This window comes from Papio anubis, chromosome 4, assembly GCF_008728515.1.
Source record: "Papio anubis isolate 15944 chromosome 4, Panubis1.0, whole genome shotgun sequence".
NCBI lineage: Eukaryota > Metazoa > Chordata > Mammalia > Primates > Cercopithecidae > Papio > Papio anubis.
Genome location: NC_044979.1, coordinates 82,493,514 through 82,515,391, shown reverse-complemented (window position 1 = coordinate 82,515,391; position 21,878 = coordinate 82,493,514). Strand labels below are relative to the sequence as shown.

Genomic DNA, 21,878 nt, shown 5'->3' with positions numbered 1-21,878 from the left:
ATTTGCTTTATAGCTCTAGGGCTGTCTGTTCAACAGCATTTCTTTTTGAACACAAGCTGTCAGCATTACTTTTATATATTTGCAAGAAGTAAATCATTTTTTATGTTGGAGAGAGTCATGTTAAAGTTTGTTAAAATACAGCTTGGCAATCACCGTGCAAGCATGAATGAAGATTAACGGGTCCAACAATGAGGGGGCATAGAGAGCAATGAATGTGACTCTGTGGAGACCACTTCTTTTGGCATGGAATTTATAACTTCTTCAACACTGGATTTATTTCTGTTGATTCGTTAAAGGGTCTTGTCAGTAAAGAATCCTGGGAAACATATCTTAGGAAGAGGAAATAGGGTAAACAAAAAAACAGCAGTATGAGGACATCTGATACATTTGATCTCACAGTGCTATACATTGCAGTTACAGAAAGGAGTATGAATGAATCACAGTTCTCTAATCTGTCAAGTGAATGGATTAAGGTGAATGGTCTATAGTACCTTTTTAGCATCTGATATTCTATAGTGTAGACATAATACCACTGAGTTGTGTGCTGCTAAGCAAGATTAATCTGCAATAGATTGTAGTGTGAGTTGAAAAAAATAGACAAATTATTGAGAACTTGTTTAATTATTATTTTTTAGTTGATAGACCCATTTGGCAAAAACTGTATATCAACTTAGGTTTTCTCCTTTTTCAACGCCATTTTGTTGATGTATGAGTTTCGATTAGCATGCAAAAAGCTGGATTTTTAAAAAATGTATATGACTTGATTAATTTGGAGGTATGTATACATCTGTGAAACCATGACCAAAATCTATTTCATAAACGTATTCATCACCACCAACTCTTGTTTGTTTTAAACATTTGAGAGAAAAATTGGAGAACAAAGTGGCTGAGTTTTTAAGCTTGTTCTCTCAGCATAGGGGGTTGCAGAAGCAACTGTCTCCTAAGATCAATCATGGGCCTTATTTCTAACTCCACCACAACCTACTGACTAGCTGTATCCACTCACACCCTGATATTCCTTATCAACACAATTCAGAGTTTTACCAGATTAAATTTTATCAGACCAATTTTTTTTTTTTTTTTTTTTAGGGTCATCAGTGTCTCAGTTACTGAGCCATTCCCTGGGAATAACATCTTGACTAAACATAATCTTTATCTTCAAGAACCTCTCATTATTCAGTGGAATAAAGACCTTGGGAAATGGGGAATTTTCATGCAGTCGTTAGAGGTAAGAGCTGAAAATGTTAGGTATTTGGTGCTATGGGAGTCCTTGTTGGTGGGTCAAGAACAGAGTGGAGAAACTAATATCTCAACTGAGAGTTAAGCCTGAGTAGGTGATAGTGAGGTGAAAGGTAAGGAACAGAAAGCCTTCTGGCCTGGGAAGCACTATATAAAAGATATGAAGAAGAGCTTGGCCAGATTAGAGAACTGAAAGTTGTTGAGTATGGGAAAAGTGGTATATTCTTGTGGGAAAAAATGACAAAAATGGAGATGGGTCCACTCTGAAGAGTCTTGTAGTTTTTGGACATGGGGCTTATGCAAAGGGCAATGAGGATGAATTGGTAGCTTGTCAACAGGAATGTGGACAAAAGCAAGAAGAGAATTTAGACTGTTTGTAAACTAGGTAAGATGCTATGGTGGCCTAACCATGCAGTATCAGAACGGAAGAAAATGAACGGAATTGAATGATATTGAGGGAGCACAGAGGTTTTGGGGTTTGCCAGGCAGTGAGAGCTGCAATGAAAAGAGGCAAGGATGACCTGAAGGCTTCCAGTTTAAGAGCAATGAGGGATTTATTCCTGCAATAGAAAATTATGAAGGGAAGTTTTTCAAGCAGGTGTGCGAATGGTGCAGGGTTGAACATATGCCCAGGGTTGGACATATTGTGGTCTGAGAGACTAGGAGGCAGTTGTTCAATAAGCATTCCAATCTATGAGTATGAAATTAGGAGAGAAGTTTGAACTGAGAGCTCTGGAAACATCATCATATAAGTGGTGAATGATTACACAAGTTGGATAGAGTCAAGTTGCTCGTTTCATTTCTAAAATCCTGTGAATGCTGCAGACACAGAAGGATGCAGCTATTGCAACATTAATGTCTTCTCCCTCCCACCTTTCTCACTGAGACCAAAGGTAGCAGGAGCACCTTCTGAGAATCACGATCATTTTCATGGACAATCAAACACTGGAGATAAGACAGTTAAGGATGTGTGGGCAGGGATAATGGGGGCACTGTCCCTTCCAACTGATCCCTGTCAGCCTTCATCTATGGGGAGCCCACCTCTGCAGTTTCTGTGACAACCAACTCACCAACTCTTCTCCAAACACTTGTTATTTTCTGAGCTCAGAGATGCCAAGGTACATCCTGTGAGTGTTCTCTCTGGTTGTGCACGGCCAGTCGTACCTAATGCTGGAATCAACTGCAGGAGGGACAGGGTGCGTGGGCTGCTGAGGCTTGGGGAGAGAGGGAGGCGAGAGGGAGGAGTCAGGAAGGGGCAGCACAAAGGCTATGTCGCTGTCCATGGGAAGGGCCGGCTGAGCTAAAGAGTTATTAGCCACAGGGTAGCAGGAACAAGATGAAATGTCAGGGAAACAGATTGAGAGGGCTTTAGTGGCCCATCCTCCTTGTCCTGGCAGCCCTGGCACTGTGACCTCTTTGACTCTCACCAGGGCAGCAGTGGTGACTGGAGGAGCCTGGGCGCTGGTGCAGATGCCTCTGGCTTTGAGGCAAAGGCTGGTGGGATTGGAGGGATGGGAGGCTGTGACTCTCAGATGTTGTGTAGAATGTCCCTGTCCATCTTTATGTCTAGATCTGATGATTGACCCTGGCCGATGGCTGCCCTGCCCTATTCCTGCTTTTGCAAAGGTCACTTTTCTCCACTGGTCTTTAGTTTTCCTTTGCATGCAGACAGCTGTGTAGTCCTCTCCTTGGTCCTTAGTCCTCTCCTTGGTCCTTTTTTTTTTTTTTTTCTTTTCTGCTGATTATCGGTGTCTTACGGTTCCTTCAGTCTGCTATCAGAAACTTCTAATGGACCCTGTTAGGCTTCCAAGCAGCAAGGGAATTCTAACTAGTAGAAAGGATAATCAGACACTGACTCTTTTACAATCCCTTTTGCTACTTCAAGGGGATTGCTACTTTTATCTCCATAGAGAAACCCCTTCTCAACTCCTTCAATCTAGTCAAAGAAAACATAGTTTAATATACAATTCAGTTCACACACACGTGTTCCTTAGGCATTTGTACTTACTGTTCAGTATTTTACACTGACTGGAATATTAAATGAAAAGTGGTTTGCTCTCATTTTCTACATATTATGTTTTGCAAAAACTTAATCTGTCTGTATATCTGCAACTTAAAAAAAATTAAGTGCAATGCTTAAATGTTTAGGATGTGATATTACCTTTTTAATTATCCAGCTAATCTTAATCTATTTTATTATGGTTCATTTAATTTGTAAAAATGGAGTGCTACCCTCCCACCCATCATACCATTTTAAAAAGAATATTAGACCCAAGTTATGAAGTCGTATCATGGAAAATCTCTCAAGAGTATTGAGTGGATTTCTTTTTTTCTGATAGAAATGCCATGTCTTCACAAAACAACTTCTAAAAAGTGATGCATATTATATACAAAATATGTATCTATTACAATTAGCTAAAATATTTTGCAAAAATATGAGCACAATTTGAGCCAAAAAGATACTTCAGTTTTTTCTACATGAAGACCTACCATGTTTTCTTAAATATATTTAAAAAATATATCCATACAATATAGTAGAGATGCATTTATTACAGTTAGACAAAATTTTTTAAAAACTTAACCAAAATTTAAAAAGAAAAACACTTAATTTTTTACTATAGACCACTTGTCCCCTTCTTTTTACCCTTAACATAAATAGCCCTGGTATATTTCTAATTAAGGCAAAGAGTGTCGCCAGGTTCTAAGCTCCTACAAAGGTAACAGAATAACTTCTATATGTTTAATTGAATAGATATACAATGGGAAGTGAGAAGAAATTTTTGGTTACTGAATACTATGTTTAGGAAGCATCACAAGGGCATTAAAATCTTTAGCTTGAATCCTCATTTAATTAAACTGAAAGATAGCTTCAGTTGAGACACATTATTTACAAGTCATTAACTCCAGTAATATAAGAAGTTTAATTTGGCTGGGCGTGGTGGCTCACACTTGTAATCCCAGCACTTTGGGAGGCCAAGGCAGGCGGTTCATGAGGTCAAGAGATCCAGACCATCCTGACCAACATGGTGAAACCCCATCTCTACTAAAAATACAAAAATTAGCTGGGCATGGTGGGGCGCGCCTGTAGTCCCAGCTACTCATGATTCTGAGGCAGGAGAATTGCTTGGACCTGGGAGGCAGAGGTTGCAGTGAGCCCACTGCACTCCAGCCTGGTGACAGAGGGAGACTCTGTCTCAAAGAAAAAAAAAAAAAAAAAGAAATTTTATCTTTGAGATGTGATATTGGCAAACATCTTATAGTGAATGCAGCTAATAATGGAGTCAATGACTGCGATAGTTACTTCCTAGAATATCTCACGTGTTTTCTCATTACTCGAAATGAGTTCGGTTTCAAACTGCACTTGTTCTGTTGGAATTGTTAATTGGACATTTTAATCCCTGTAAGTCAATAGTGTTGTAGGTGGGATACTATTCATGCATCTTTTTGCTACTGTAAAAGAGATCCCTCTCTAGAAACTAGCCCTCGAGCTTATAAAATCTATAGCAATCAATTTGTCATTAATCAATAACAAAGTCCGAAATACAGTGTAATTTTTTTTTTTTTTTAATGAAAACCAAACAACATTCATTAGCCCATCCTTCCAGCTCTTGTGTTCTTACAGATAGGGATATTAAATAAATGTGGCTTGGATGCAAGGCTGGTTCAACATTCGCAAATCAATAAACATAATCCAGCATATAAACAGAACCAAAGACAAGAACCACATGATTATCTCAATAGATGCAGAAAAGGCTTTTGACAAAATTCAACAGCCCTTCATGCTAAAAACGCTCAATAAATTCGGTATTGATGGAACGTACCTCAAAATAATAAGAGCTATTTATGACAAACCCACAGCCAATATCATACTGAATGGGCAAAAACTGGAAAAATTCCCTTTGAAAACTGGCACAAGACAGGGATGCCCTCTCTCACCACTCCTATTCAACATAGTGTTGGAAGTTCTGGCTAGGGCAATTAGGCAAGAGAAAGAAATCAAGGGTATTCAGTTAGGAAAAGAAGAAGTCAAATTGTCCCTGTTTGCAGATGACATGATTGTATATTTAGAAAACCCCATTGTCTCAGCCCAAAATCTCCTTAAGCTGATAAGCAACTTCAGCAAAGTCTCAGGATACAAAATTAATGTGCAAAAATCACAAGCATTCTTATACACCAATAACAGACAAACACAGAGCCAAATCATGAATGAACTTCCATTCACAATTGCTTCAAAGAGAATAAAATACCTAGGAATCCAACTGACAAGGGATGTAAAGGACCTCTTCAAGGAGAACTACAAACCACTGCTCACTGAAATAAAAGAGGACACAAACAAATGGAAGAACATACCATGCTCATGGATAGGAAGAATCAATATCGTGAAAATGGCCATACTGCCCAAGGTAATTTATAGATTCAATGCCATCCCCATCAAGCTACCAATGAGTTTCTTCACAGAATTGGAAAAAAACTGCTTTAAAGTTCATATGGAACCAAAAAAGAGCCCGCATCTCCAAGACAATCCTAAGTCAAAAGAACAAAGCTGGAGGCATCACGCTACCTGACTTCAAACTATACTACAAGGCTACAGTAACCAAAACAGCATGGTACTGGTACCAAAACAGAGATATAGACCAATGGAACAGAACAGAGTCCTCAGAAATAATACCACACATCTACAGCCATCTGATCTTTGACAAACCTGAGAAAAACAAGAAATGGGGAAAGGATTCCCTATTTAATAAATGGTGCTGGGAAAATTGGCTAGCCATAAGTAGAAAGCTGAAACTGGATCCTTTCCTTACTCCTTATACGAAAATTAATTCAAGATGGATTAGAGACTTAAATGTTAGACCTAATACCATAAAAATCCTAGAGGAAAACCTAGGTAGTACCATTCAGGACATAGGCATGGGCAAAGACTTCATGTCTAAAACACCAAAAGCAACGGCAGCAAAAGCCAAAATTGACAAATGGGATCTCATTAAACTAAAGAGCTTCTGCACAGCAAAAGAAACTACCATCAGAGTGAACAGGCAACCTACAGAATGGGAGAAAATTTTTGCAATCTACTCATCTGACAAAGGGCTAATATCCAGAACCTACAAAGAACTCCAACAAATTTACAAGAAAAAAACAAACAACCCCATCAAAAAGTGGGCAAAGGATATGAACAGACATTTCTCAAAAGAGGACATTCATACAGCCAACAGACATATGAAAAAATGCTCATCATCACTGGCCATCAGAGAAATGCAAATCAAAACCACAATGAGATACCATCTCACACCAGTTAGAATGGCGATCATTAAAAAGTCAGGAAACAACAGGTGCTGGAGAGGATGTGGAGAAATAGGAACACTTTTACACTGTTGGTGGGATTGTAAACTAGTTCAACCATTATGGAAAACAGTATGGCGATTCCTCAAGGATCTAGAACTAGATGTACCATATGACCCAGCCATCCCATTACTGGGGATATACCCAAAGGATTATAAATTATGCTGCTATAAAGACACATGCACACGTATGTTTATTGCAGCACTATTCACAATAGCAAAGACTTGGAATCAACCCAAATGTCCATCAGTGACAGATTGGATTAAGAAAATGTGGCACATATACACCATGGAATACTATGCAGCCATAAAAAAGGATGAGTTTGCGTCCTTTGTAGGGACATGGATGCAGCTGGAAACCATCATTCTTAGCAAACTATCACAAGAACAGAAAACCAAACACCGCATGTTCTCACTCATAGGTGGGAACTGAACAATGAGATCACTTGGACTCAGGAAGGGGAACATCACACACCGGGGCCTATCATGGGGAGGGGGGAGGGGGGAGGGATTGCATTGGGAGTTATACCTGATGTAAATGACGAGTTGATGGGTGCAGCACACCAACATGGCACAAGTATACATATGTAACAAACCTGCATGTTATGCACATGTACCCTACAACTTAAAGTATAATAATAATAAATAAATTTAAAAAAATAAAAAATAAAAAATAAAAAAAAAATAAAATAAAATAAATGTGGCTTGTTCTTATCTTCCGAGCATCATTACTTTTGAGATCTGGGTCTCTCCTATGTACAACTATCTACAGCATGAAAAGAAAACCACTATTTAAAAACCATTTGGATAAAATTTTGTCTATCATCTTGTTGTCCTTAATCTGTTTTGAGTTTTGAACTGGCTAGTTTTTGTAAATAACAAGATTTTGTGTCCTTTTTGCTGGTTTGTAGTGCTTGATGGTGCTCTTCATGTTTTGCATACCCACTTAGGTATTTAGATTTATGTCTTTTGTCTTTCTGCCATCTCAAATAATGCATAAAAATCCATTTCTTCATTCAACAATATTTACTAAATGTGTTGTGTGCTAGGTTTATATTTCCAGAAGGATGTATAATATATATAAAATGAATTTGAAAAAGAAAAAGAAATTTAAGTTCTCCAAGTGTTTAGTATTTGTTTTCAAGAAAGGGCCCATCTTCATGAAGGACAAATGTAAAAGAACATATATGACTTTAAAAATTGCTTATGTTAATAAGTAGTTTGAAGATTATTTATGTGCATTGTTTAATCTATTCAATTTAGATAAATTTTAAATGTATTTGATTGTTATTGCAGAACAGGGTTTGGCAAAGTAAGGTCCTTGGGCCAATTCTACACTGTCTTTGTTTGTACATCCTGTAGTAAATTGAAAAGGTCCTGAACTATGAGCCATGAATACCAAGTCATAAATCTCTAGCACCTCAGTTTTCTGTTCAGCCCCCAGCATCTGAAGCCCAGTGCTGGCCCTGCTTCTTCTTCACCATAAATATCCCTCATGAGTACAGATGCAAAAATTCTTAAAATAATTTTATCAAATTAAAACCAGGAATATAACAAAAGGATAGAATATTATGACCAAGTGGGGCTTATGCCATGATAGCAAACATTTTTAAATTACAAAATAAATCAATATGACTCAAATATTTACTAATTAAAAAAGAAACAAAAGTAAATGATCATCTCAATAGACTGAGTAAAAGCATTTGCAAAATTCAAAACCTATTTCTGCTAAAACTCATAGCAAACTATGAATAGAAGAAAATGTCCTCAACTTGATTATGAACCTCTACGAAAACCCTACAGATAACATGATGGCAAAATATTAAAAGCGTCCCCTTAAGATCAGGATCAAGGCAAGGATGGTAACCTTTACCTCTAGTCTTGTTAGGGTTCAGAGAGGGAAAAGGATAGGGTAGCAGTTCTTTTGTTGTTGCTTCTGCTCCTGCTGTTGCTGTTATTTTTAATATTGGTGTAATGTTATTGCAGAGCCTAGTTACTCATTCAAGTGTGAGAAGAGTTAGGGGGAATTTATGAAGTAATTGTAAGCAAACACAATTTCTCAAATTCATGTAGTGTATTGTGTTGATGTTGGTGTGGCTAGAATCTTACAACTCCAGTAAACTCAATTATTTATTGACTGAATAAACACTTAACTTGATAATTTGTGAAACATAATAAGTATCCAGTATATAGTTATAATTTAGATATTATGGCAAGTACAAAAAACTTGACTTGAGCACACAAATAAGATATATGAAATTTTAGCAGACAAATTGATTTTTGCCCTCTGTCTTCATAAAGGAGAAAAGAATGATGATCACCACTTAGTTATTATCATCAAACTTCATTATTATCTTTTGGTATTTACTTTAAGTAAACTCTTTGTTTTCTACTTGACTGCCTATTCTGTAAATTTTGTGGATTTCTTATACTTTTATACTTTTAATCACTTTGCTTTGGGGGCTGAGAACAAAAAGCATTTACATTCTTTATGGAATACAGCTGTAATGGAAAGAAAAGAAAAGCAACAATGTGGCTGCTTGTCACTGGTTATACAAAGGTCTATTTCTAGAACTACAAAGATGATTAAGTATATTTGCCAATAGAAATTAGGTCCCTACTACCAATGACTGAGGTGGTTTTGAATCAATGGGAAACAGAGAATAAGTTTTGGGATAACTACTCTGGGGTAGATACGCCCCTATAGGGTACCTTCCCTCTCACCTTCTGATGGTGAGAACAGACCTTGGGTACATGAGAGATGACTGGTCCTCAGGCATGGACTGGGGCAATTCTACTGCATATCACATTCATTTAGATTGTATATAAATACCCGATTCAAAACATTGCTTTATTATTATTTTTTGAGATGGAGTCTTGCTATATCTCACAGGTGATCATGAACTCCTACGCTCAAACTATCCTCCCACCTCAGCCTCCTGAGTAGCTGGGATTATGGACATGAATCACAACACCTGGCAAAATATTGCATTTCTCTTTGAACAAATGAATTGGTACGGGTTCCCAGTACAAACAAAAGCATGGCTCAGCAGGGCATAGTAATACTGCGTTTTCAACAATCAACATCAAAAAGAGCACCTGGATCATAATCATGTTGTGCCTTCATTAAAAGGAATAGGAGATTAGATAATGGGCTGCTGATACTAGGTCACTTCTTTCTTCATTCCTGCAAAAATAAATGTATGTATCTATCTATACCTATATCAATAGCTATTTATTTAGCTAGATATATAAATCTCTATCTTTCTATGTATTTTGAAAGTCTGTTATTTAGAATGCTCTTGACTTTTCTCTTTGGCTATATGAAATAGCTTATATTAAACTACAATTTCTTCTCAGAACAACAATAAAAAACAAAATCAATAGCTGTTTGAGGCATAATAGTACAACTAGGCAAACTGGATTTGAAGGACAAAGATCCCAGAGAGAAGAAAAGTGCATTGAAATGAGGCCTGCATTCACAGCAGTTATTATTTTTCAAGACTTTCTGTATTATGACAAATACTTTAGAGGAGATAATTTATATCTTATCAGAAACTAATTGATGAATACTTTATGAAAAGCCATTTGGAATGGATGATAAATCCTTCAGGGCTAGCTAGAGAGGGAGGTTTTGTTGTCAAGGGAAGGAGATAAGTTACCAAAAATAATATTTAACCAAACTTTACATTTTTGCTCAGGGGTCACCAAATGTAGAGTCCAGTACAAGAATCTGTACATACAGCTTTTTATAAGGAGAAGTGCTCTGCCTGTGACATAGTAATTCATAAAGCTTATCTGTTATCAGGGTGACAACAAATTTTGTTTGGTAAATAATAATTTTGAAAAAATTACTTTTAAACCATGTAAGAAGATTTTGGCAAAAAATAGGTGCTTTCATTAAACCTTCAAAATTAGGAAACGCAGATAAAATTTGGATATCGTGTTACCATGTGATACCTTTAGTGAAAAACAACTTTGATCTTTGATAATTTAGCCACTGAAAAGCTTAATTCTATTGAAAGCCCTTAAAATCTTGCTTAACATGAGATCATTTGTAAAAAGTTCTTGTTTCCTTAATGTGTACATTGTTTTGTTTACTCTTGTAGTATATTACATTCATTTGTTTTCTCATTTTGAACTGCAGTTTCTTCCTCTTCTACATGAGGCAAACATCAAACTTTTTGGGTAAACTGAGATGTGTAATGTTTCACTTGTCAACTGACAAAGACACTCTCCTGTATGACTTTGTGCACTTGGATGCTCAGTGTTAACAATGTGGTGAGCTACAGTCTTATCCCACCGCTCTTTTGAAAGATCTGTATAAATCCATGGGCTTGTTTGTTTATTTGTATTTATTGCAAAATAATGCCGAAGCACATATTTCTGATTCATGCCATAAAGCTGGAGAGGTTTCTTCTTTAGGCCCATGGAGAAAAGCATATAGTACCTAATCATGCTTATCCAATGAAGCTGATTAGGCCTGTACTTTCTTTTCCCACTAGCTCATATTTAAATTTTCATTCCTATCTAAAATTTAGTAATAGCTCAGTTTATCAAGTGATTACTACATGCAGGAATGGGGATAGTGGTTTTCATTCGCAATCCCATTTCACCCTTACCATAACCCTAGGACATACATATTTATACCCTTATGTTAGAAATAAGGGAGCAGAGGCACAATGGGACCCACAACTAGGACTCTGGAAAGGTCCTCCCAGCCATAAAGTCTAAGCTCTGAATTTCCACACAATCAGATCAGACATCTCAGATCAGAAATCATTGTATTATTGAACTATCATTTGGACACTGAGGTCACAGAACCTATGCCAGACTTACTGAAGTCATGAAGATTTCTGATCCACCATTCCCTCATCTAGAACCTCTTCAGCAGAAGTTGCTGACTGGTAGTTGTCTTACAGTCCTGTTTCCTTGGCCTGAACAATGTTTTTGTTTTTTAATTTTTAAAAATAGTTATGGCTTTAAAATATAAAACCTATTACAAAAAAAGGAAAAACAAAAGAGGAAAAACAAAAGAAGAAAAACAAAAGAAGAGCCTGTTTTTTGTTTGTTTGTTTGTTTGTTTTTGTTTTTCAAGAAAAAAGCAGAATGGAGTTGTTCATGGCAAAAAAAAAAAAAAAAAAAATGAATGGAGTTGTTTATAGCAAAGTCTCAAGTGATGGCCAAAGGGAATTGGGGACTGTGACTGAAAGAAAGAAAATAAGATTGCTCCCTCCCCAAAGGCAGCCCCAAATCTGAAGATGGCTAGGTGATTTGGAAACTATCCCCAGGTCACTCTGAGATTTACACAGCCATTGCTGAAGATGATAGATTCAAATGATGGAAGGAGCTTGAGTCGCTGGGTCACACATAAGAGTCTCCCGCACTCTGAACTGCTGGATTGTACTGAGACATGCTGCAACACTGGAAATCCATGAAATGTGAAGACATTTCAGGGCTGGCTGATTTCTCCCAAATTCTTACAATTGAAACCCAAGCAAGGTAATACTTTTGCTGAAGCCTTTAATTCCTCAGTGTCTGACAAAACACAAAGGAAGGAAGGTGATTCCTCCCAGAGGAGGGAAATTGCTATGATCTTAGTAAACGGGATGGATAAGCCATCTACGTCTTGTAGAAGGAACTTTCAAATCCAGAGAAAAAAGAGCCTTACCCAGGGACATGGGCACATGAATCTACTACTGCAGGCTGCCCTACAATTATACCTTGAAAAGCTCATGTATGGAGCGTGGGCTGTGACATCGTTGATTGGATCCCTTGGGTTCTGTTGGATCAGGTGTAGCCTCTGGTCACAGCTCATGGGCTAATCTGTTCAATCTGTTCTAGCTGTATTCAGCTCTTTCCATCCACACAATGTACTATACAAATAATAACCCTTTCTATTTTGGCAGTAACTGGACCAAAATTCATGAGCACTAGTTTATACCACAAGCTTCTTTTTAATTTCAACTCCACTGATGGTCGACACTGGTGCCAGGTACTTGGCTTGGGTTGAGGTAGAACGCTCACAATATTCCAGACAGGCAGTTATAGTTCACCAGTTGTTGGTCAGAGGCAGAACTGCAGTGCCCACACAGAGCCATGGAGGACCTACTGTCACCATAACAATGTCCTTCTGGCTAGTCCTGGAGCATCTGCAGTGTTCTGATGATGTTGTCTGGATTAATCTTCCCTTGGAAATCTTGGTATGTGCAACTTTGGTTGTTTTAATAGTATATTGCTGATGTACATTGAGGGAATACAAGCTAGCTATAAGATTTTCTGCCCATGTTGCAGAATACAGTCATGTTAGCTTAAAGATTAGACTGAATATACATGCCTTTGAAGCCCTCAAGTCACCTGCAATGGAGACCAGTCCTCTGAACTTTTGAAATTTTGTGTTTGTCAGCACTTAATAAATACGTGAACAGGTCCACATTTTCACTGGAAGATACAGTAGACCTTGACAAAGAACAGGCAGGAAAGGTCTCTAAAATGTCATTTAATAGAGTGATGATGGCTCATTTTCAAGGACAGATATAGTCACTCAAGGAGACGTCAAAATTCCACTAGTCCCATGACTGAGGCCAACAATATAGGCATCTCCGAAGCTTGTATGTAGAACAACGTCAGAGGGGTATAACTAATAACTTTGATGAAAATGAACAGTTTTAGGAAAGCCTATAAAGGTGCTTGTTCCCTGCATGTGAATAACAGGAAAGAGTGTAAGAACTGAAGGAGCAGAAAGAAATGCTTGCAAACTTTAGCACATAAGAGAACAGGTTGTAAATGATAAATAGAGCTACTTAAAACCTCTGTCTAAACTGTGCCAAAGTGTGAAGAGAAGATTATATGAATGAGACAAAAGGAACCAGACTAAAACAGTAAGTCATAAAATGAAGAGCAAGAGTATCAGTCTCAAATTAATATGAAGAAACTCATCAATACTGTTAAATGTTTCCTTTAAAAGAAACTTGAGAGAAAAAAAGAATATTTAAAAGGTTATGTGAATAAAATCAAATGTAGGAAGCACTTGTAGTTCAAGTCAAAATTCTCTAAGCAGAGTAAACACAGTGTGATAATGCACAGTTTGAAAGCTAGATTCAAAAGCTTTAGCTAAAACACCAGACACTGCTTGAACTACATCAAGAACACGAAATGCAACTTTGCAGATAATCAATAGAGACGGGAATTAACTGCTTAGAAATAGAAACGCCCCGAGGTATATGCAAATATCTAAACATTGACTTCTACAGAATGACGGCCAAAGACTTGGAGAAACTATTGGAAAACACCATTTCCTTCATCAAAATTGAAAAAATAGCTCAAGAGAGTTGCTTGGAAACTGTCAAATGAGAGAAAGCTCAATGATCTAAGAAAATCAAATGATCACAATAAGTAAAAATAGCTGAGTTAGAGTCTGAAATCCAGCTTTTTGCAGGTGACCTCTTAGAGCCTACTATTCTGTATGCAGCCCAGGGCAGTGGCCCTAGAGGGTCAGGGCATCCCCTGCATCCTCAAAACCCCAAGGCAGTAGGAGGGGTGAGTTGTGAGGGCTCAGGGATACAGAGAGATGTGCAGGTTTGATTTATGTTTAAAGCAGCAAACCCCTGAACATCCACAGGTAGAACAGGACATCTGATGTGTTTCTCTTTAAAATAATTCTGATTCATGTCTTTTAGTTAAATGTGTTACTTGATGGTGCATTTGAAATTTTATATTATTTTAATTCCTAAAATACTTTCCAAAATATAGATAGTTTTAATCTAATTTTTAACTATATATAATATTAATTCCTGGAACTTATTAGAATGATGTAAGTATTATATTTTAATTTAATTAATAAATTTAATTATTAAATTTATTTAATTTAATAAACCCACTACTGTTTAAACCATAATTGAAGTTTTACATGACCAGGTGGAGACAACTAAAACATTAGAAATAGTTTCTATATGCCATGAATTGCAATAAGCAATCTATTAAAGTAACTTCAAATTTACCTTAATATTGATTGGCTTCAAAACAATACACAACACACACAAAAATAACAAACAAACAAAAAATATAAATACATCCTCAGTTGAACTTACTAGTATTTTTATTAGATTAGCTCTAAATTCATAGGTAAATTTTGGGGAATAGACATTTTGAAAGCATTTGTTTCTTTGTTTATTCTTTGTGACCTTTGTAATATTATTTATGAGATTGTTTGATATATAAATGTTTCCAAATTTTGCAGTGACAATATTCTCTTTTGAACTTTGGACTTTATTTCTTTTTTAAATTTAATTTTATTTATTATTTATTTTTTATTATACTTTAAGTTCTAGGGTACATGTACATAACGTGCAAGTTTGTTACATACGTATACTTGTGCCATGTTGGTGTATTTTATTTCTTTATTTTTTAGACAGGATCTCACTTTGATATGCAGGTTGAAGTGTAGTGGCACAATCTCAGCTCACTGCAGCCCCAACTTCCCAGGCTCAAGCCATCCTCCTACCTCACCCTCCTAAATAGCTGGAACTACAGGTGTGCACCGTCACACCTGGCTAATTTTTTGTTTTGTTTTGCTTTTTGAAGAGATGAGGTTTCACTGTGCTGCCTAGGCTGGTCTTGGAACTCCTGGCCTCAAGCAAGCCTCCCATCTCAGCCTCCTAAAGTTTTGGGATTATATGTGTGACCAACCGTGCCTGGCTCGGGCTTAATTTTTGACTTGGAAACATCTTCCAAATTTAAGAATTAAAAAAAATTTCTTTGTGTTATTTTTGTTATTTTACTTTTTTATATTTGAGGTTTTGATCTTGCTCTGTTTTGTGTAAGAAATAAATTAGAAATTCAGCATTATTTTCTTCTCAAATGTTTAGTCATTTATCCCGATATAGTTTATGAGATAATTCATGTTTCCAATTATTTGAGAAGTTTTATTTCTTGCTTTCCAAATTCCCGTATGTATTTAAGGTTATTTACACCTAATTTTAAAGTAATTATTGCTTTATAATATAATTTGTAAGCTCATGGGAATAGCTGCCCTCCATTATTTTGAAATATTTCTTTCATACTTTTGATATATTTAACCATCTAGCATGTTCAGTACTCCCCACCCACACCATAGCAAACTTATTAAGATTTAATTAGCACAAATTTTATAGATTATTATAGGAAAGTGACTTTAAAATGTTGCTTTATTCCCACAAAATGTCATACCTTCATATTTACTTCAACCCTTCTTCATATATTCATGTATGCTTAAGCTCTAACTGAACCCTTCAGAATTAGATCACCTAGGTATTTTAATATAATTAATTTTTCCACTGCTACTGAAACAATAATTGAAGTTTTACATGACCAGGTGGTATACTGAAATAGTGCAATGCTGAGAAAATGTAGTCTGGAATAGACTACACCGTGACTTGAAACAACCAGACTCTTGAAAATGCATTTAACGATAGAAAATTTTCTATGCCTAACAGTGCCTAGAGGCAATTAGAGCCAATTTGGAAAGATCATATGTATTAACTAGATTTTCTCTTTGTTTAGTAAGTATTTGAAGGGAACAATTTAACTGAGAGGACAAAGCATTTCCGCTTTTTAGCAGGCAGTTTGGCGCCCTCATGCATCTGAAGCCAGGTCTCGCAGCTGGTGCCCCACAGGCAGCTCTGACTGCTGGAGCTCTGGCCTGGACTTTATTCCTAGCTCCCTTTTGAATCTGCTGAATAATTTTGTCCACTGAGGACACGGACCTATCATTCCACATCAGTAAAATTCATAGTTTTGCTAGATTCAATTAAATCAGGCAAGTTTGTGTCGAGTAACAGTGGTGTCTCAGGCACTCAGCCAACCCTGGGGATAACGTTGACTCAGAAACAGTCATCTTCACAGACCTCGCAGCTTGGGGATTAGACAGGGAAAGGGAGATTTTTGATGCAGTGGGTAAAAGAGCTGTGAGAATGTTAAGGACAGTTGCTGTGAGATTCCTTCTTAGTGGGTCAAGAAAATTCTGAGGAGAACAAGATGTTATAGCTGAGACTTAAGCTTAGGTAGGAGAAAGCCAGGTAAAGGTGAAGAAGAGAAATACTTGAGACCAGAGATCCAATACTGTGAGGAAATGCAGGAGGGATTGGTCAGTGTCCATAATCTCAAGCTGTTTATTGTGTACTGGAGTAGGAGACTTAAAGAGAAGTAAGGTTAAAGAGTAGCCAATGCTGTAGACTCCTGTAGGTTATCTGTGGAGCCACTGAAAGAGCTTAAAGAGGTGTGAGAGCACAAATGAAGAGAAGAAGACGAGCTAGTATCCTCATCAACCTGGTGAGATGCAATAGTGATATACGATAATGTATTGTCAGAGAAGGCAAACAAGTGAATAGAATACAGTGATATTAGGGAAAAGGACACGTTTTAAAAGCTGAATGGCTACAGGGGTGAAGTAGAGAGGCCCAAAGATGTCTTCCAGGCTCCTGTTTCAGTGGAAATAAAGGAATGATCTCTCAAATAGGAAATCATGAAGAGAAATGTTGAAGTGGGTGTGTAAATGGTGTAGAAGTCCTGATGGAGCACATTGGTTTCCTGAGGTTTATGGGGCAGCTATCCAGTGAGCATTTGGCTTTATAGGTCTTGACTCAGGGTAGTGGTTAGCACTGAACAAGCTTTTGCAATCACCTATATACAGACGATTATTAACCACATGTGTTTTTATAAAGTGTCCTTCTCTGTCTTCCATTTCTGAAACCTGTCATAGAGGCAGAGGAAAAGAGATCCTATTGTTGCAACATTAATATTTACTTCCTTCTACTATCTTTCCTCCCTGAGGTCTAAGGTGACAGGAGAGTGTTTTGGGAAGTATGATCACCTTCCTTGGCACATCAGCATCTGAGAATAAAAGGCAAATTATATAATGCGGCAATAATCGGTTACCTGGTGATATGGTTTGGCTCTGTGTCCCCCCCCCAATCTCATCTTGAATTGTAATCTCCACATGTCAAGGGAGGGACCTGGTGGGAGGTTATTGGATCGTGGAGGCAGTTTTCCCTTGCTGTTCTCGTGATAGTGAGTGCCAAAAGTGTTTGGCAGTTCCCCCTTCACTCTCTCTCTCTCCTGATACCAGGTAAGACATGCCTTGCTTTCCTTTCACCTTCCACCACGATTGTTAGTTTCCTGAGGCCTCCCCAGCCACGTGAATCTGTGAGTCAATTAAACTTTTTTTCTTTTTTTTTTTTTGAGATGGAATTTCGCTCCCGTTGCCCAGGCTGCAGTGCAATGGTGCGATCTCAGCTTACTGCAACCTCCACCTCCCTGGTCCAAGCAATTCTCCTGCCTCAGCCTCCCAAGTAGCTGAGATTATAGGTGCCTGCCACTGTGCCCCGCTAATTTTTTGTATTTTTGGTAGAGATGGGGTTTATGTTGGCCAGGCTGGTCTTGAACTCCTAACCCCAGGTGATCCACCCACCTCGGCCTCTCAAAGTGTTGGGATTACAGGCATGAGTCACTGTACCAGGTCCTTTTTTTCTTTATAAATTACCCAGTTTCAGGTAGTTTTTTATAGCAGTGTGAAAACAGACGAATACACATGGGAAATAAGAGAGGTAGAAATCTTGTGTTCATTTTTGTTATTAATTTTAAATTATTCTTGATTATGATGTGATACATTAGCGGTATAATAAATAACTTCTTAGAAATTAATTAAGGCATACTTAAGGAAAAGCACTATAACACATATGGGATAGACAGAGTTTCCCTTGTCAACATAAAGAGCTAAGATACCAAAAATATATTAAACCAACTTCACAGATTTGCTCAGGAACTACCAAATATATAGAAACCACATCCAGAATCTATACATAAAATCTTTTATGAGGAAAATCATCTTCAACAGATACACTAATCTCAGAGTGTATCTGTGAGTGGATAACAAAGCCCACTCTATGGAGAATAATTTTGAGATCCAAAGAATATTTGTTTTAAAGTCCACAGGAAGATTTTTTTCAGAAATAGAAATTCTCAGTAGGCCTTGATAAATTAGTAAACCCAGATGGAATATGGATGCCATATTGTTATTTGATAAGTGGAAAAATACAGTCTCAGATTTGGTGATATGACATTTCATTTTATAAACTAGTTGTTACTTACAGGGTATATCTATATAGGCATACTTGTAATATTGTAGCAAAATGGATTCCTGAGGAAACTGCTGTGTTTACATTAAAATAACTTGTTCATTATCAAAACAAGGTCATCTTTAAAAATCCCATATTGCTTTGTACACTTCTTACAGAATATACAAAGAATTGGGAAAAATAGAAATTCAAATTATTTAAACTGAACTTGTATTTTGCTTTAAATGTTGGTTGAAAACTCTTCATATCAGTTTCTTCCAGATAAAATTGGCACTGAGTTTATACCAAAGTGAGAAGGCTGAAAAGAGTGAGGAAGTGTTGTAGGTGAGTCTGAAAACTGAGAAATTAAGGTAGAAAAACATTTCAAAGAGCTCCTAGTTTAATGGATTGTATTCTCTTCTCCTTGCTTAATATTTCTGAAAAGTGAAAGCTTATGCAGTTACTATGCATGAAAAGACCAAAATATAAATTAGAGCAGGTCATTTTAACATTTTAACTTCTGTGATTAATTATGTCTAGACACAGACCACTTTCCTCATAATTTTAGGAACTTACTGCCACCTATGGATATGACTGGAGTATTACAATTTTCAGTAGTTAATACAGTTCATCAATATTTATTATCAATATTGAATATTGAGTTAGGTACTGGGTAATCACATATGAATGGCTTATAGTATATTGGATGAGATAAACAGATAAAATTTCAGCATGATGGGATAAAAACAAATGTATTGAGACAAGAGTAAAGTTTAGATTTCATGATGCAATGTGTAAAGCAGGAAGTATTAGGAGTGGAGGCTAAAGCTTAGACACAGCCCAGATAATGGCCAGGTGTGTAGATTACAGGTGGTATGCCATGAGTTGAATCTTGGTCATTTTGGGTTCATTTGTTGATGGTATGAATATGAAGCTCAAGAAAAAGGTCAGGACTGGAGGAGACACATACGTATGAGCTGGTGGGTATGAATAATAGATACATTTAAGAGTGAATGGAACATACGATAATATAAAGACAAAGTTTAGGTAAAGGAAAATTAGGAGAAACTAAGGAAACTGAGTTGCACTTCTTAAGTATTATAACTGTGTCGCAGAACTCTTTAAAAAAGTGTATTAAAACATATGGTTTCTTGTTTTACAGCAACCTAGCAAATGCTGATTCTAGAAAAAGCCAACTTAAAAATAGCACAAAAGCTTTGCATTATTTTTACTTGCCCTTGCCTCCCACCTACCCCGACTCAGTGGCAGTTTTGAAGCCAGCAGCCTGCATTCTCAATAAAAGACCCTGGTTCCTGGTTCTGGAAAGGGCAGAATAATACAACTTATTCTTAAACATAAATATTATTGCTTTGTTTGGTAGTTTTGACCTGTCATGTAGCTTCCTGGAGAACAGACTCAAGGTACTCACCTTTGTTTTGTGCAACTCAGAACTCTCTTATTAGGGCACAAAAATGGCTGAGCAGAGTACATTCCTCAAAAACATTATAAATCAAATGAAAAAACTTCATGCCATCTGGGGTGAGAGAGTTCAGTTGACACAAATAATAGAGACTCTAAAAGCCTGGGGGAAAAATGTGGAAAAAGTTATTTGGAGAAAATTAGGGCATTGGAAAGTGGCAGTATACTGTGGTGTTTATAAAGCCACATACGTTCCCAGGGAAAAAGGATACTCAGAAGAGACCCGAGAAGACCTTCACCTCTGGCTGAAATTTAGTCTCAGAGCAAGCAAGAAGTAAAAGATAAGGAAGCACTGTGAAGGTCTGGCCAATCATTGAAGCATTGCCCCAACACAGAGCCAATCTATAAAGCCTGGAAGAATTTTTTCCCTTCATTTTTTTTCTTTCTTTTATCTTGTTTTGTCCTTCTTCTTCTTCATTTTTTTTTTTTTTTTTAATTCCAGGATTTCAGGAAAATGTCTTAAAAACACTAGCTAACCACAGGCAAAAGGAACAGAGATTCCTGAAACCATACATAACAAAGAATATAAACTGTACAAAAACAGTACAGAAAAGTCACTAGGTGAATAATCACAACTCTCAGAAAACTACACATCCAACATGAGGAATAGAAAGAAACTGATTTCTATAATTAACACATTGTAGTATTCAAAATATCTAGTTTTCCACAAAAATTTATAAAGAAGACAAAGAAATAAGAATATATGGCCCACTAATTGGAGAAATTAGAAAGAACCTGATTTCTATCCCTGATGAAGCATAGACATTGGACTTACTTGACAACAACTTTAAATAAACTGTCTTAAATATGCTAAAATTGCTAAAGAAAACCATATATAAAGAAATCAGGGGTCTGTTCCAAGGTGGCCAAATAGGAACTGCTCTGGTCTGCAACTCCCAACATATTCAACATAGAAGACAGGTGATTTCTGCATTTCCAACTGCATTACCTGATTCATCTCACTGGGACTGGTTGGACAGTGGGTGCAGCCCACAGAGGGTGAGCCAAAGCAGGGCAGGGTGTCACCTCACCTGGGAATCACAAATGGATGTCCCTTTCCTAGCCAAGGGAAGCCATGACAGACTGTACCTGGAAAAACAGGACACTTCTGCCCAAATGCTGCACTTTTACCATGGTCTCAGCAAGCAGCAGACTAGGATTTTCTCTCCCGTGCCTGTCTTACCAAGTCCCACACCTACAGAGCCTTGCTTATTGTTAGTGCAGCAGTCTGAGATCAAACTGCGAGGCTGCAGCCTGGCTGGGGGAGGGGCCACTTTGGGAGGCCGAGGCGGCCAGATCACAAGATCAGGAGATTGAGACCACCCTGGCTAACATGGTGAAACCCCATCTCTACTAAAAATACAAAAAATTAGCTGGGCATGGTGGCAAGTGCCTGTGGTCCCAGCTACTCGGGAGGCTGAGGCAGGAGAACGGCATCAACCTGGGAGGCGGAGCTTGCAGTGAGCCACGATCACATCACTGCACTCTAGCCTGGGTGACAGAGCAAGACTCCATCTCAAAAAACAAAAAACAAAAACTAAATAAAAAAACTATATTACAAGGCTACAGTAACCAAAACAGCATGGTACTGGTACCAAAACGGATATATAGGCCAATGGAACAAAACAGAGGCCTCAGAAATAACACCACACATGTACAACCATCTGATCTTTGACAAACCTGACAAAAACAAGAAGTGGGGAAAGGATTCCCTGTTTAATAAATGGTA

The 21,878-nt window shown here is 37.4% G+C and overlaps 1 protein-coding gene across 8 annotated transcripts in view; it reads left to right on the top strand.

The window, feature by feature from the left end:
• VWDE (von Willebrand factor D and EGF domains) overlaps window positions 1-21,878 on the top strand; it is a 161,316-nt gene that overhangs the window by 37,566 nt on the left and 101,872 nt on the right. For all 8 annotated transcript variants that reach the window (XM_021935984.2, XM_021935983.2, XM_021935982.2 and 5 more), the window contains exon 2: window positions 1,090-1,228. In XM_021935984.2, coding sequence (XP_021791676.1) covers window positions 1,201-1,228 — 28 coding nt within the window. In that variant the 5' untranslated portion in view covers window positions 1,090-1,200. The remainder of the gene's footprint in view (window positions 1-1,089; window positions 1,229-21,878) is intronic.